The following is a 17,409-nucleotide window of genomic DNA, read 5'->3' as shown; positions in this document are numbered from 1 at the left end:
TCCTAAGAATTATATTCTCATGCCAACACATGTTCATAGTTCCCATTTAAGTGAATGGGGAGTTTTCTGTACAAAGAAGAGATTTACATAACTCATGAAGTTGTGAGTAATTCCCTTGAAAAAGAAGTATACAAACCAGAAAGTCAATAATAATTATTTCTATGAATAATTCACTGACACCTAGCTTTGAGCCAAACTTGTAAAAGTAATCCTTTTCTTTTTCCCACCTGCTGCTGAAAAGAGGTTCCAGGTAATGCTTTTGTTTTGCTATTTAGTCCATATTTTACTGTCATCTCCCATTTTCCTTAAAAAGCCATCTGTCATGTTGGGTGCTATACCATGCACCTGTCACTCTTCAGAATATTACTGTATTACAAATTTTAAATTTATATGTGTTCATTATAGTTCTGTTCCATACAATAAGCTAGATATTTATTTACCTACCAATATAAAATTAACCACATGGACCATTAAACTTGCCTTTGTTTTACAAATAGTATTTTTCAATAGTATTTATTAAAATATAGAGGTTAGCACTCTCTCCAGTCCCTAGGGCACAGCTATCCACCTCAAAAGTGGATTGTTTTATATTTGATGGGACAGTCTCACCTGACATGTCAAGGTGTATATATGTTGCTAAATTATTTAAGTATTAGATTACCTATATCCACATTAGTGTGTACAAAATGACACTTACTACTCATAGGACACATGAAAATGATTATGACTAATAGTTGTCAAGAAGCAGTATTTAAAAACTACCAGGTTTCATTATCTTCTAATGGAAATCAGACCTCTAAAAGTTTCACAGGTGACTTTGAAAATCTTACCAAGAGTAAATGGAAGAACTCCTCCTTATTTTAAAATTAATTCTCTACTTCATACTTGCCAACACCTTTTGGGGAGGGCAGTGAAAATCACTTCATGCTGAAGGCTAGTGCAAAATCAATTGCTAAGTTCTCTCCAAGTCCCCGAAAGTACGAGGTGCAGCTACGGTGATCCTCACAGGAAGGGACTTTTTCTTTTGTACCAACAGCTGTAATTTGCTTTATGAAATCATGCCCAAAAACCCACTTGGATTTTTAAAACAGAAATAAATGTTGTAATTGACATTGTCATAAGTTACCATGGAACTCAAAGAATTGATGGCAGTTTATATTGACCACGGAAGACCATACCTTGTTCTGTAAATAACTTAGAAACTCAGTATCAATAATAAAAATAGGGAGTGAAATACAACAACATTATACAAGACAACATGGGTAGCAGTATCAATAATACTGAAACTATGTCTGAAACCATGAAAAAGAAATTTCTTTGTTTTACAGACTACTTCAAAATGCTTGTATTCCTTTTTTATGGTCTCTTAACAAGAAATATTAAAATATACCGATTCTATTTTCATGTTGAAAATAAAGTGCCAATATTAAGGTATTTATTTCCCCTGTGATAGATGGCCGAAACTTTCCTTCCACATGTTCAAACTGACCCCATCCATATGTGCATTCACCCCAAAATGTTATTCATGCTCTGCTTCCCATCTTTTGCACACAGTTTTTGAGCATGCAGCCAGTTACATGTGGGTATATGACCACTGTGTGTTGTATATGCCATTAGTCACTTTCCTGCACATTAAATAGTAAATGAAAAATATCTTCAGCTTTCGCACCTTTAAAAAAAGCACTTGGAAAATGTATTCTGGTGTCCTTCAACTTTCCTGCATTTAAATGCACAGGTTGTCATCTTGAATCTTAAATGGGGAAAAGAATACATACGTGCTTGTAATTTGCATTCCAGTTCCACTGCTCTGAATCAATATAGTCTTTCATAGATGGGTACTTGTATAAATTGTTTAGGTCACCTGTGAGATAATATAGCTGAGTATAAATTGTCAAGTCAGGTTTTACTGACTAATGGACATTCACTTTATTCTTTTGTATGATAATGTACAAATGTAAATGTACTGCAGTGATTGGCTAAGGATGGATATCAACCTATATTTGTATCTGTTTGTCTGTACAGCCTTTAAGTATAGATGGTCTTTTCAAGCGGCTGTATAATGTGAGATTGTTTTACCTCTTCTCCCATTCTGTCACGAGGGATTAGCAGACAGTAGACGTTATAAAAATGCCACATTCTAGATCCAAGGAGCAGACAAATCTTCATTTCCAGTCAGTTCAGTTCCAGTACCATTGAGCCTGTGCCAGAACCATGTCCTTTCAGTTTTTACTGCTTTCATGAAACTTCAGATATGGTCTCCTGCTTTATTCAGTTTTTCTGCTTTTTTTTGTCTCTAACTCACTTTTCCCTCCATCTTTCAGGGACATAAATGAAATGGGGGGGGGGGGGGGGGTCAAAAAAATGAGGCTTAAGTGCTCTGTGTCAAATGTGAGGGTGACAAGTGGAAGAAGGGCTCTTTATGCTATGTTCTATCAATTTCTAGAGCAATAGTAATAAGACTGTTGGATTGTCCATCACAAATCAGAAATTAAAAAGATAAGGTATTTGGAAGCATTCTGGAGTGAGCAGGAGATTTTTATAGCTGCTTCATAGGATGAGAGAAGAGGTAACGTGCCAGTGGAGAACTAGTGAACATTGATACCATTTATTATAGGTTCCTCATTTTCCCCCTTCTCTGATTCTTGGGGAAACTAATGGTTAGGACCAACAGAATCACTGGTATACAATCTGCCAATTTTCAGCACTTCAGCTTTGTTCCTGATTTTCATTTTTAAAAAGAGAAAGGTACATGTTGTGTTTGCTTAATTTAAAAATGTATTTAAAGTCAACATTATGTAAGTGGTTTTTAAGCAACTACTTTTGTATAAGTGTTTCTTAGGAACTTTTTGCATTTGTAAGTGTGCTCCTAGTTATCTAATAAATGAGCAGCAATTATGGAGGTATCAAAGGAATTAAGGAATTTTAATTATAATTCAAAGTAATAAATTGTAGGTGGGAAAAAGATTGGTTAGCAGTGCTTAATATCATTAACCTGTTACACAAATCAGGTATTAGATATATTTCAATAACTATCATTCTTACCCATAAAATAACAGGATATGTATAATCATAGGTATGTACAATTCATTTAACCGTTAACCCTGTTCATTCTTCAAAGACTTTTGATTGCACAGGCAGAGAACTGGTTATTATTTTGCCATTTAACTTCAGAGATCGTAAGCACTAGAATTTGTTCAGTTTTAAGCAGTACTTATATTCATATGCAAAAAAAACCCCCCAGACCCACTCCAAAACCCAAACAAAGCTTTATTTGTTAATATTTTGGGAGGCCAGTGTGACCATTTCAAAAAAGATATTAGGGAAAAAAGTTCTTTATGAAAGAAGAGGGAATCTTAATGTAAATTTACCTCAGAAGTTTCAAGCTGTCTGATTCCTGCCCCCCCACCCCAGCAAATTTGAATTGGACCTGGGCTGCATTACTTTCTCTCTGTCTCTTCATTTACTTGAATGAATAAGGGCAAGTTTTTATTCTCTGTATCACTGAAGTGCTTTCAGAAAGCCCATTCCCCATACAGAATCTGTACCTTCCGGTTTTTGTTCAGTAGCTTTACTTGATCCAATTTGAGTAGCACACAGTGATAAGAAGGTTTCTGTGGTACTGGGAGATCCCTGTTACCTCTTGATTGATGTATTTGTAACTGAAAGTGCTCATGTACTGTGAAGGTGGGGAACAAATATGGTGAAAGATTTTCCTCTGCAAAAGTTTAGATGATCTCTCTCCATATGTATTTAATATGATAAACGTTGTGACCTATTGGGAGTGTTTTCTGTTGATAATTTAGAAACTTCTAAATAAAAGTGTAGTTTCTTTGGTTTTTCAAATTAGAAAGTGAGAATTTTAATCATACTTAGTGATACTATTGTTGTAATATGACAGGCTAGATGAGAGGATGCTAGGAGTCAGTGGTGATAGGACACAGAGAAGAAAAGACCAGGAAAATAGCTGGAGGGGCTAGGAATTTCACATCAGGTATAAGATCTGGAAAGAGCTGGTTGAGACACTAGTGATTGGAGAGTGGTCATGAAATTGGATGTTGGGATTGCTGACAGAAATGGGATGTATTCCTTGCTTCCTGTACTGGCCAACATGCCTGTATAGATGATGAGGGCAGCCCAGACTGTGCTTGGTTTGCTTTTCGTTCTCTTTTCCAAAAGTTAGGAGAATACTTTTTCACCTTCACACACTAAGGGACAGGATACTGTAGCTGTGAGCTAGGTCTAGGCTGTATCTGAAAAGCAAATTCAAATGCTTTGCTTTTCTGTCTCAATGTATGTGAATTCCTTCTAACTGGAAACCTCAGAGAGGAAAAAAAGATCTGTAACTGAGGACCTTTGAGAATGAAGTCTGGGGGTACATTCCCACCAGATATATTTCGAGCAGGAGTGAAAGAATGTATTTAAATGCTGCTATCTTTTAATATTTGTCTCTGAGTGAGAAGAACTTTAGTGCGTGTACACATTGGACTCCTTTACCAACCTGCATTGCTATATATGGTAGATGTCCCCACATTTTGCCTTTACTGACAGTTTATTAGAAGTCTGTTTTCCAAGAGTAAGAATCTTGGAGTAGCAAAAACCGAGCGTTAGACTACCATTCTTTGTGAAGTTATAAAAATCTTCCTCCATACTTCCATTAGTGTTCTCTGTTTTAATTTGCACTTATTTATCAGTTAATATAAAATATGAGCCTTAGTTATTTTCCTTCATGCCTTGACTTTTCTTTTTAACTTTAAATTATTATTTCATACTTTGCTCTGATAAGAATTTGTTTAATGCAGCCCGTATTCCCTCCCTGCAAAAAGACTTACTGTGTTAACTGTCAAATGTAAAGTAACAATATTTCTTTTTGGATCTGGATTTGTGTTTTCTATTGTAAAGATTTTACATTTCATAAAATCTAGATTTATGGTGCTGAATTAAATATTTCGAGTACCTCCCTCTGGCCCTATCTAACACAATAGCGAGTTTTACTAAACTTTATCATGTTTGGGTGATCCAGGCATCTGTCAGACTTCTTTACCAGACAGAAATTTTTCACCTGTTTTTCTTTTGTAATTTTTTTTTTTCCATAGGTACTTCACAGGCTTCTAAGCATAGAGGAAGTAACTGAAGTGTCTCAGAACACAGTTTATAGTTGCACTGTAATTTGCATTATAATATGTACACATTTTTTGATTGGTGTTACGGCATCAAATTATACTAAAATTAGGCAGGGAAAATTGAGGAATAAAGCTCAGAAAATAGTATTGTATTTTAATAACTGAAAAAATACTTTTTGAATGTAGTTCAAAATATACAGTGTACAAACAAATCATAGTCTATTGTTCTTAGAAAAGACACAGTGATTTGCATCAAAGTCATCATTCAAGAGCAGAGATGGAATTAAAAGTACTTCATACTAAAAAGGGAATATGAAAGAGAGCTGACCTTTTGCTTTATGTGTGGTATTAGTTTGCCACACTGCCTACTGGATTAAATCAACTGGATTTCATTTAATTGTTACGTAGAATTTATTTTTAAATGAGTTGTTCCTCTTAAGGGTCAAACTTACAGGTTTCTTTTCATGGCCACGTGCTGTATATATAGAGTCAATAACAAATGCTCCTGCAAATTACTAGAAATAACTGCATGATTTTGATAAATAGGACTTATTTGTTTGTATGTTTCTTTGTATATGAACAGTTGAAAGATATGTTACAGATATTTATCAAATATATCTAATTGAGATTTCTTAATTAAATCTGCACTATTCAGAACAGTGGAACATAAGTTATGGCTGATATTCATGCATTTGCATGGTGATGGTTTACATCCAACTAAGCGCTGATCATTAACTTGTTTCTGTTGATATAAGAGCAAATGCGCAAATGTACCTGGAGTTCTCTACAAACTATTACAAAAATAGGAAAAGCTAGGGCCTACTGAAGGCATGTGGGAACAGGAATGACTCTCTTAAGTATTTAAATTAATCAGGTAAGCCTTTAAAGTTTATGCAATAAAATTGCTACAGAGAAGATTGAAGTACCTTAAGAATATAGCATGAAAAAGCTAAGAATGTTATATCAGTGGTCATTCATTGTAAAACAAGCTTTTGCATTAACCTCATGGATTGTTGAAGAATTGTTGGAAAACCTAGCATGTTAAACAAAGGTGTGGGGTTTTTTTCCTTTGACAGAGGTATTTTTTAAAAGATGAATACAAATATCAGTTAAGTAGGATAGGGCTATAAGTTTTCCATATGCAGTAGCAGGTTGGAAGGTACTGTGTTAGTATGGAATGGGTGACGGACAGCCTTCTCTTATTCACAGTTCTTTATTTCAGACCACCAGTTAGTAGGGCATTGCCACAGCCGGAGAAACTTCAGACAAATAATGTTGGGAAAAAAAAGAGACCTATAGAGGTAAGAAAAACATTGATCACTTCCTCTTCCTCTCCTTTTAGGATTTTTTTTTTTTTTGCCAGAAATTGACACATTTGTGGACTCACTAAATGATTGTTTCATTTTAAATGTATTAAAGATGGAAATATTGAATAGTGAATAAACAGCAAAAAAAGTGGGAGAGAACTTTTTTTTGTAAATCTAAAAAAGCCTGATATTACTTTTTCTTGCAAATGAAATGGAGCACAACTTAATTCTTAGTAACAATAAAATTTTTAAATGCACTGCATAGAAAGCAGTATGTCCTGTTTAGATAATTGGATTGTTAGTGGGTTTATTATTGCTAATAAAACTAAACATCTTTTACTGCAAAATTTTTTAAAATTTATTTTAAAACTTCATTTAAAATTCATCATTGTTGACAGTTTTAAAAATAAAATAATTTTTAAAAAATCTATTAACGATGCCTTTAGCTCAGGCATCTTTTTCTTTTTTTTTTTTTTTTCCCCCATTACATGGCCAATGCAAATAAAGTACTCAATCTGAAGTGGAAATTTCATCTCACCTTCAGAAATGCAGTTCTTCGTATCAGCTGAAATATTTTCTACAACATGAACCAAAATGTTTGGTGTAGCATAATAAACAGCCTTTTGCCATCAGTGTTCTAGAAGTTTTAGGCTATAATTCAGCTTTCTTAATTGCCAGCTGGAATTAAATTGTGGACCAGTGTTTGTCATTCTTTGTTTCTTAGTATCTTCTGCATCAAAAGAGCTGTGTTCTTCTTGGCTCACTGTAATTTATTTATTTATATGAATGAGTATGAGTATCTCTTTCTGTGTATATACACATGTGTGTGTATGCACATATAAATATTCTACAGCATCCACCAAACAGAGATCATAGGATGATATGACTGTGTACGACAAGAATGAGCAGCAATGTAAGCTGACAAGGAAGGCAGGATCTCAGTTTCTGTTGGTTTGAGACATCGTTAAACTCTTTTTCCTTTACTGCATAAGGACATATTTGAAAAATAAAATCCTGGAAAACATTTTAAAGTTCATAATTGCTATAAGGTTTTGAGTATCTAATAGATGTAAATATCTTTTTAGGACCTAATTTTGGAGCTGGTATTCGGGTACCGAGGCAAGGACTGCAGAAACAATGTGCACTATTTGAATGATGGTGCTGATGTAATATATCATACTGCATCTGTTGGGATCTTGTATAATGTGGCAACAGGTAGGAGAAAACCCACTTGAGGAAAAATGTTTCTTCACACACATGGAGTTACAGTTTATGAAGTTACTGGTATGCTTTAAATCTTATACTAGTATGTGGAAAAATTATGATTTGTTGCCGAAAATTCGTTCTGTAGAGAAGATTCATAATAGCTGCATAAGCAAACTAAATATATTGAAATGTTTCTGGTGACTGAATTGTGAAGGAAGTAAAGATTTGATTATTTTGGTATTAGCTTTCTGAAATTTGCTTGTTAAAATGATGACAGAAACGAAAACAACTGAACAATGAGGTCTTTGTAGTTTAACGTTTCTTCTAAGAGTAAGTTAATTATTTTTCATTTGGTTTACTTTTCAGTCCTCCATATCACATACATTCATTCCCAATAATCAATTTAGTTTAAATAACTTAGACCTTTTAAAGAGTAACACAATGCCATTCGTTTCTGTGATATTTAAGCAACTTGATGTAGAAAACTTGAGGGAATAGTTTGGAGTTATTGACTGCTATTTGTTAAAATAGAGGAAAAAAATTAGGAGTTTCTGTTTCCTGGTTTTAAGCTCCAAACTGCAACATCACCATAATGCTGTTTTCTAACAAATATTACAAAATTTTCAAACATTAACCATGTCTATGTGTGTATAAATGTTTTAATTAAAGTGGGACTTTTTTATTTTATTTTTTTAGGCTCTCAGTCTTTTTACCAGGAACACAATGATGATATTTTGTGCCTCACTGTAAATCAGCACCCCAAGTTTACCAACATAGTGGCAACTGGCCAAGTAGGTATGTTTGTATTTTTGTAAAAAGAAATTAACATAAAAGCATGCAATTAGGGCTTTGTGAGTTCATGATAAATCACAAAAAAAAAATCACTTGATTATGCTATCTCCGTTTGTATGAGTGTTACTCAGTTACCTGTCCTCTTTATATGTTTCTGTGAGTGTAATTTAATAAAGTTGAACAAAAAAACATTGAGGCATGAAAGAAGATTGAGCTTATCTTTCGTTTGGAGTGTTATCAAAAATATTTTTTTAGAAATGTTAAGCCCCATGAAATTAGTCTGGTTTTATTTTACTATCAGCCTTGTTAGGCCTTCCAAAGAGTCATAGCCCTTCCAAAGAAGCTTAATTGAGCTATCCTTCATTTCTATATGGACTAAACCCAGAATTCTTAAAATAGATGTCACTTCATGTAGATTTTATCTCATCAGGCAGATTTATAATACCTACCTGGTGTTTTGATAATACGTAGTTGTAATATTCTAGGCAGAACCAAAACCCTAATGGTGTTTCCCTACAGATAAATTTAGATTTAAGGGGAAAATATGTTTCATAGTAACACTAAAATTGGATCTATGAACTAACCAGGTTAATTAAAAAAAAAAAACAACAAAAAACCCCCACTGTGCATCTGCATAGCTGAACTAATACTGCTGTTTCTAAATTTTGCTGAAGAGTGTAATTTTTTTAGTCCTACAGCCCAATTGCAGTTTTCTACCTTTGATTGTTTCTCAGCAGATTCAAAACCACATTGTTTTCCTTAGTGCATAGAATAAAAAAAACTTCGTTTATTTTAGCCAGAATAGCTTTTTTTTCCCCTGTAGGATTGTTTTAGAACTTTCATCTAAATATGGTCAGTTTGTCAGAGTTTATTACCTGCTTCCCTCTGTCTTTCAGATTTTTAGGTGCATGTCTCATTAAAATTGACTCATGGATAGTAGTAAGTGCTTAGCTAAAATAGCTTAATTTCTTGGTAAGCTTCTTGCCTCACATCAATTTAAAGAAATAATTAATGGAAATTATTTAAATGAAAAACTTACCAGCAGATTTTTGCCTATGCTTTGATTGCAAAGAACATTTGCAGGAATTTCAGACCTTTTATTGTCTTTAGGAATTTGCTTTTTCAGCTTATTTCTTAATCTGTCGCTGATTGCCTTTCCATATGATAGAATATACGGGAAGAATATAGGCATAATGTGAAAATTTGCTCTTCGCATGGATTTTCTTCGGTGTTTGTCTTACTGAAGAAGAAACACAAGACCCTTAGTGCTATTTTATTTCAGCATCATTTATACGTGACCTAGCAGTAGAACAATTTTAACTGTTTTGTGATGTGGATTAAGGCATACAAATCAGGAGCAGATGACACTTAAAAATTAAACTACAAAACATGTTTTAAAGGAGAGAATTAAATCAGAAAAATGAGCTGGAAGCAAAATATCTTCAGACAACTCTTATTTTTAGATTCTGAACAGATGCTAAAGGGTACATACTCCATAAAGAACATACTTAACTGCTGCTGATTTTCTTACTGATATGACTGGCACAAACATAGCTTCACCATCATGATTTAAATCCTCAAAATATTTACAGAAACATTATTTCAAGTATTTTTAAAATGCAGTGCTGTTACACAGAGTCTTACTTCCCAGAAATGTTAAAGTAAGGGTAATAATTCCCAGTACCTGAACCTTTATAATCCTGATTTCTTAATGCTCCTATAGAAGAATATTGGGTGTATTTGCCACTTGTCAAGATCAGACTCAAACATTACTACTTAGCAGAATAGCAATCAGCATTTTTTCACTTAATTTGTTAAAATATCAGTAACATGTAAAATATGTTTTTTATTTAGTTTGGCAGAGAGAGACCTAACATACAGCAAAACTAGATTTTTGTGTTGTAACTCAAAATGGAAATCAAAATATATTCATTCTATGAATTTTTATTTCTGATGTGACCGCCTTTTATGAGTAATTGTTTATCTTTAACACTAAAAGCAGTACTGGTGCTGCTGCAATGCAAAGAGATGACATCAAGGTGTGTGTTAAGAAATTACACTAAATGTGGCATATATTTTCTTTAGCACTTAATCTTATTTCTGGTCTAATTATTTTTCTGCTGCTTTTCCATTACAGGAGACTCAGCAGATATGTCAGGTAAGGGAAATAAAATTTTAACATCTTCAGGTGTAGTTAGCCTATATAGTAGCCGTCAACAGCTTTATAGAGCTATAAGTGACATGAATTCATTTTTGGCTTAGTAAAACCCTGTATCAGTCATATTACTGTCAGCAATGAATATAAACCACAACAGCTCAGCAAACTGTAAATACAGAAACAATTAAAACGTTAGAACACACTTTAAAAACTACTTTTGTTGTAACGTATTCACTTCTTGCTGCCCAGTGATTAGTGAGTTCTAATACATACTGCTACTGTAGCATTCCTATGTATGCTTGCAGGTTTTATAGGCATGTTGGGGCTGACAATTAACATTTGTTTTAGATACTCAATTGAGTATAATTTTAAATATGCATTTCCAAAGTAAATTCTATTGAGGAGGCCTAGGTGACTGAGTGAAAAAAATAATCACCTTTCACATTTATGTATGATTGTCATGCAGTTATTACCACTGATCCAAAATGCTTGTTATGATGTCAGTTTAATTTTTTCTGTATCATTTTGGGTCTTTGATAGTTTGACAGTCTTGACTGATCTATTTTTTATTAATACATTGTTTTTTCAACTGTAGTCTTAAAAATTCATCACTATCATGTGTGAGTTCATTGTTGAGCAGCCATAATTGTCTCGTGACACATCTTCAGAGATGCATAAATGTGTGTTCGTGTGTACCTAGAAAGTATAATAATCTTCATGTGGATCTAAAGCTTATTCTGTGAAGAACAAGTGTACAATGGCATTTTTCATGTGTGTTGACTTTTTAAATATGCCAAATTGTGCTTGCTCTAAGGATGGGAGGAAGAATATAGGTACCTTTTCCAACACTTTTAAACTGTATAAAAGAAGCAGTGATGATATAATTGTTTATATGAAAGAACATCTCTAGCCCTACATATAATGCCTGGAGACTTTCCCTCTCTCACTTGCCTTCTTCCTACTGCGACTTTAGTTTGAGCTTGTGTATATTACTAAATTCCGTTGTCACTTCCCAAAACCAGCACTCTTACTTTTTTCTTCTTTGTGGAACCATTAGTCTGGAATCCAACCTGCTGCCTGCCTTCATTAGAAAGTTGCATAGTTTCACTTAAAATTTATCGATGGCTATTTGGCACCTTTCTTACTGACAACTTCTGCTTTTCTAGTTCCAATTTTCTGTTGTCTACAGTAATGCAGGGGTTCTTGAAGGAGTAATGTTTGTAATAGGCTGGAATGGCAAATTAAGTTTCATAATGACTTGGTATAGATTCACTTCATCTTACTGAAGATATTTTTTGTCCTGCCAGCCCATGGTAGCTTTATCTATCTTCTCCCAGAAGGAGATGACACCTTAGAAAATCTCTCTTGCGAGAGCAGATGTTGAGCAGCTGGAGTACTCCACAAGCAGGACGCAATGTCAGGACAGAGACTTTCAGAAGAACACCATCAAGTAGGAGGACTCAAGAGTCCATGTTCTCTGTCCTGCAAATCTTGCTCTGAAAGATTTTGTCAGTTCTTATTCATGAAATCTAGGTGAAAGTTTCTGTCTGCTACCCAAAAGAAAAACTTTGACCAAGGTTATAGGGGAAGTACACAGGTCAAGGGCAATACAGAGTTTTACCAAGGGCAATGCTAAAGTGGAAAACACAGTTCAGAACCATAATAAAGCTTTCCCTTCCCTCAATTTTCCATAAGGACAGGAAGGAGTTTGCTGAAAATTTGGAGACATACCAGTTGTTGCCAACCGCTGCCCTTTTTGTTTTAATGGCATGTCTATAGTATGCTTTAGTGCCTCTCAAAAGGTGACAATAACAGCATGTTGGTGCCATGAGAGGAAATTCCAATGGGAAAGAAATGAAATTAGGAAGACTGTTCTAAAGGCAGTTTTGGAACAGCTGTGGGATTGTGATCAAAAACTTAGTTTCACATGGCTAAAATTTTACCTAGGTCCCTGTGCCTATTGTGTTCCATCATATGTGCGCCTTTGAGGGACTAGATTTAGCTGATTAGAAACACAGAGCATGGAGCGGAAATAGAATTTAGTTTATGGGAATCTGGGTCTATGACAACAACCAGTAACCTCCAGACTCTGCAGTCAGATTTACTAGAGAGCAGAAGTAAGGAAGTTTGAGGGAGAATCTTACTTTCCTGGAAATGCCCTAGGTGGTATTCAGAGATTGCAAACTATACACAGATTGCAAGATCTTTGGAGAAGGCATTGGATTTGGAAAAAAACTAGCTGTCATCATAATAGAAATAATCACATACATTAGTAGCATGGAAAGATGGTTCTTACTGCAAAGAGCTTGCAGTCTAAACAATGCAAACTAAATTAAATACCCTAGCTCTTCTACATCAGTAAGCAAGCTGATTATTCAGCTGATGCTCTCCTAAGAGAGCATGCATTTCAGACAGATGGCCATTTTGTAGAAAAGGAGATTTTGGCCTTGCACTGTAAACTAATTTGTCTGCAGCTATCACTTGTCCAAAAGCCCCAGGCAGAGATTACATTCTTGATGATCTACTCAATATTTATGAAGGTTTTTGAGTTAGCATGCTGAGCTAAGTTTTACTAGGAGAAAAACAGGAGAAGACAGCTTGCTTTCAGAGCTGCTGCTGTGCTTCAGAAGTCCAGTAACAGGTTAAGCAAAGTTTTCATCTCCAGTAGTGTAATAAGGCCAACTTCTTAGTCCTACTTAATGATCCTGTTTGCCGTAAATTGGTTTCCAAAGGGAGGCCAAAATCTCCTTTCTTTTCTTTCTTTTTTTTCCTGTCTGACCAGAACAGTTTTATTTGTCTTATTAAAAAATATTAACTGCTTCCATAAGCAAATCATTAGACATTTTCAAAATGTATACTAATTACATATTTTTGTATTTGTGTAGCTACAGCTCCTTCTATTCATGTCTGGGATGCAATGAACAAACAGACACTGTCAGTACTGCGGTGCTACCATTCAAAGGGCGTTTGCTCAGTCAGCTTCAGTGCCACTGGCAAACTGCTGCTCTCCATAGGGCTGGATCCCGAACATACCATTACCATTTGGAAGTGGCAGGAAGGTAGGAAAGTGATTGGTTTTGTAGAATGTATTTATATTGTTAGAGGTATGTTGGCTTGAGTCAAGACCAATTGTAACATAAAAATATCAGCAGATGGAAAATTATTACAATAAAAACTGCGCACTGTGCACTATACAAGAAGAGGTAAAATAAATGTCATTATGCATAGTAGTAACTAGGTAGGTGGTAACTAAATATATCTCTTTTGGAACTGTTGTGTAAAGATCAAGATAGTTCACTGATTTCCAGTTAGAATAATTAAAGAAAATCTTAGTCTTCATTCTTTTTTTTTTTTTTCAGTCATTTCTTTGCTGCTTGGTAAAAACTTTATAAAATCTTTTTGCTCCCAGAAGAAATCTTCTATTCTTCTCTGTTCTTATTCTTCTCTAAAGTCTGATTACTGGCTAGGTTGTTGTATGCCTAAAATTATCCCCCCAAAATGGCAAATTGTAGAAATATGATGCCAGTACAGCTCCTCTATGCAGCTATGTAATTGGTGTCTTAAGCTATACTACATGTTTTCAGTTTGGCTTTGATCTGAGTTCAGGATTTAGGCTAAAGCGATTTGCTGAGGTCCTCTCCTCATCTCCTTCCTGTCTGGCAAAGCCATGCCCAGATTATGAAACTGATTCTCTAGTCGTAGGGCTTTATTTCCTCTCTCTTTGGAGATTTCTGTTGATCAACTAGTATCTCTCAGAAGTTTAAAGATCAGCTATCAAATTAATAAAAAATGATTCTTCACAGCTTGTTTGCTAGATCCTGTGGAGCTAGACGCAATATCAAATGTGTATTTGTACAATCTTAGGTAGTATGAAGGATGTGTGGTAAAAGCCCATGCAGCAATTCACTGCTGTTTCAGTCAGAACGTGCCTGTGCTCATTCGTAAGAGTTGATACAGATTCAACATGGCAGCTAAGGATCCAGATAAAGGAATCTTCATGTGGGTCGAAATGTCTGATTTTAACACCCCTGAAGAGACTGGGAAAGCGTTACCTTTGAATCTAAGACCATATGTAACAAGTCAGTTTCTGCATTTTCTGTGGAAAGAAGAAAGTTTTCCAACTTTGGACAAAATTTGCAGATAAGTCATTCATTAGTCTCTTGTAGTTTGTCCAAAGTTTGGGATTTATCTGCTGCTTAATTTACTTTTAATTTAGGAGCAGTATGTGCTTTTCTTCCCAGCCTGTGTGGTCTTGGATTGACTCATCATTCTCCATAATTTTAATTTTTTTTTTTAACCATAAATGTTTATTTTTCTCAGCAAATTCAAAATGTCCGTTTTCTTTCTGCCAGGTGCCAAAATTGCCAGCCGAGCTGGTCATAACCAGCGTATATTTGTAGCAGAATTCAGACCAGATTCAGATACCCAGTTTGTTTCTGTGGGAGTAAAACACGTGAGGTTCTGGACTCTGGCTGGAAGAGCTCTTCTCAGTAAAAAAGGGTTGCTGAGCTCCATAGAAGACGCCCGAATGCAAACGATGCTATCTGTAGCTTTTGGAGCGGTACGTACCTTAACAAACTATTTTAAAATGCATACAAACAAAGATTCTTTTACCCTTCTGCCTTTATTCAGTTCCATGAGACTTTTCTAACCTGCTAATGAGTATGTCAGTTGTTTTATTAAACTTAGTTTAGTGTTTCTACTACTCGCCTGCTAGTTAAAACTAATACCAGCTTTCTTTAGAACAGAAAAGAAAAAAGATTATGGATTTGTATGTTTTCAAAAGAAACAAACATAGGTGCTTTGGACTGATCATACGCTGCTGGGTATTTAATCCAGGTAAAACAAAGCTGGCTAGCCTGCAGGAACCAAACAGTAGAAATGAGGTGAATTTGTATGGATTACTACTTATGGGTGATGTGAGAGCAGCATTGTCTTGGGGCATTCATTAACATCTATGACTGTTAGATGACTGCAGTAGGGTTGTGTTTTGCTTTGGGTTTTTTTTGACAGATGCAGGCCTTGTTGCTAAGTTTCACAGCTTTGCCATTTCAGGAGTTGTTCCGTATGAGCAGCACTCAATCTCTTCAGCTGGGCAGATAGCCATAGATTTCTTTTGTGAAGTGGTGCTTCTCTTTTATTGTGTGTGTTAGTCCTGCTTGCTGATCTGCCTGTTGGGTCCAGACTGAATTTGTACTGTTGATTTTGATTTTTGAAACTGTAACTGGCTTGTGGTTTCATTTTTCTTGAGACTATCTGTTTTCCATAGTGGTCTCTCTCTCTCTGCTACCTCTGATTTAAGAGAGAGTCCTACAAAGCAGGAAGGTATCTTCCAAATGATAACTGTTAGAGATGCACAGCCCAGGCATTAGTCTGGGGTTTGGGAAACCTTGGTGAACTTTCTTATGGAGGGGCAGATTCTCAGCGTGAAGATCAGGCTGTATACTGAGTGTCCTAGAGTATGGTCTGAGGTTATGAGGATGCAAAGCTTGCAGGGGTTTTGTAAAAAGCTGTGCAAACTCAATAAAGGCAAACGTGATGTGTTCTCCATACTTCCTGTAGGGAGCAGTTCTGGGAGTGCTTTTCTTCCTTGATTTTGTCTCGGAAGGAGCTAGTTCAGGTGCTGCTAAACAGGAGTTGGAAACAACACAACAGTTATGCTGTGAGGATGAGCAGGGGATCTGCTCCCAAGTTCATTTCCAGTCCTCTTTTATTCGCTCATTTATTAGGGCACCCCCCCCATACACCCCTTAAAAAAGGATGTAGAACATCAACCCACCTCAGTCAAGGAAAATATTCTTGCCAAATCTACACAGGCATACTGGTACTCTTAAAATACTACACATGATTTTGAATTTGAGGATTCTTCACATAAGTTACTAAAACAGTTTTGCACAATAACCAGTTCTTGATGGTTGTATTGGTTTTATGTGGCAAGGTTTTGGTAGCGGGGGGGTTACAGGGGTGGCTCCTGCAAGAAGCTGCTGGAAGCTTCCCCTGTGTTCGAGAGAGAGCGAGCCCATACCAGCTGGCTCTAAGACGGACCCGCCGCCGGCCAAGGCCGAGCCAATCAGTGATAGTGGTAACGCCTCCATGATAACATTTTTAAGAAGGAAAAAAAAGTTGGGACGTGGAAAACAGCCACCAGAGAGAGGAGTGAGAACATGTAAGAGAAACAAGCCTGCGGACACCAAGGTCAGTGCAGAAGGAGGGGGAGGAGATGCTCCAGGCGCCGGAACAGAGATTCCCCTGCAGCCCGTGGTGAAGACCCTGGTGAAGCAGGCTGTCCCCCTGCAGTCCAGGGAGGTCCACGGCGGGGCAGATATCCACCTGCAGCCCGTGGAGGACCCCACGCCGGAGCCGGTGGGTTCCCGAAGGAGGCTGTGACCCCATGGGAACCCTGCGCTGGAGCAGGTTCCTGGCAGGACCTGCGGATCTGTGGAGAGAGGAGCCCACGGAGCAGGTTTTCTGGCAGGACTTGTGACCCCGTGGGGGACCCACGCTGGAGCAGTCTGTGCCTGAAGGACTGCACACCGTGGAAAGGACCCATGCTGGAGCAGCTTGTGAAGAACTGCAGCCCGTGGGAATGGCCCACGTTGGAGAAAGTTCGTGGAGGACTGTCTCCCGTGGGTGGGACCCCACGCTGGAGCAGGGGAAGAGTGTGATGAGCCCTCGCCCTGAGGAGGTGAAGCGGCAGAAAATAACATGTGATGACCGTAAACCCCATCCCTGCCCCCCTTTTGCCGCTGGGGGGGGCTTGGTGGAGAAATCCGGGAGTGAAGTTGTGCCCGGGAAGAAGGGAGGGGTGGAGGGAAGGTGTTCTGAG

General features: G+C 36.6%; 1 protein-coding gene across 1 annotated transcript in view; it reads left to right on the top strand.

Moving 5' to 3' along the window:
• The window catches only part of EML5 (echinoderm microtubule associated protein like 5), a 99,353-nt gene that overhangs the window by 72,141 nt on the left and 9,803 nt on the right, over positions 1-17,409 (top strand). The window contains exons 29-35 of the mRNA XM_010584013.1: positions 242-250; positions 6,343-6,421; positions 7,513-7,642; positions 8,330-8,428; positions 10,563-10,583; positions 13,469-13,642; positions 14,936-15,144. Coding sequence (XP_010582315.1) covers positions 242-250; positions 6,343-6,421; positions 7,513-7,642; positions 8,330-8,428; positions 10,563-10,583; positions 13,469-13,642; positions 14,936-15,144 — 721 coding nt within the window. The remainder of the gene's footprint in view (positions 1-241; positions 251-6,342; positions 6,422-7,512; positions 7,643-8,329; positions 8,429-10,562; positions 10,584-13,468; positions 13,643-14,935; positions 15,145-17,409) is intronic.

The sequence above is a fragment of the Haliaeetus leucocephalus genome, unplaced genomic scaffold, assembly GCF_000737465.1.
Source record: "Haliaeetus leucocephalus isolate CR32 unplaced genomic scaffold, Haliaeetus_leucocephalus-4.0 Scaffold932, whole genome shotgun sequence".
In the NCBI taxonomy this organism is placed as follows: domain Eukaryota; kingdom Metazoa; phylum Chordata; class Aves; order Accipitriformes; family Accipitridae; genus Haliaeetus; species Haliaeetus leucocephalus.
The sequence above is the reverse complement of the archived record's forward strand: the minus strand, read 5'-3'. Positions and strand labels throughout refer to the sequence as shown.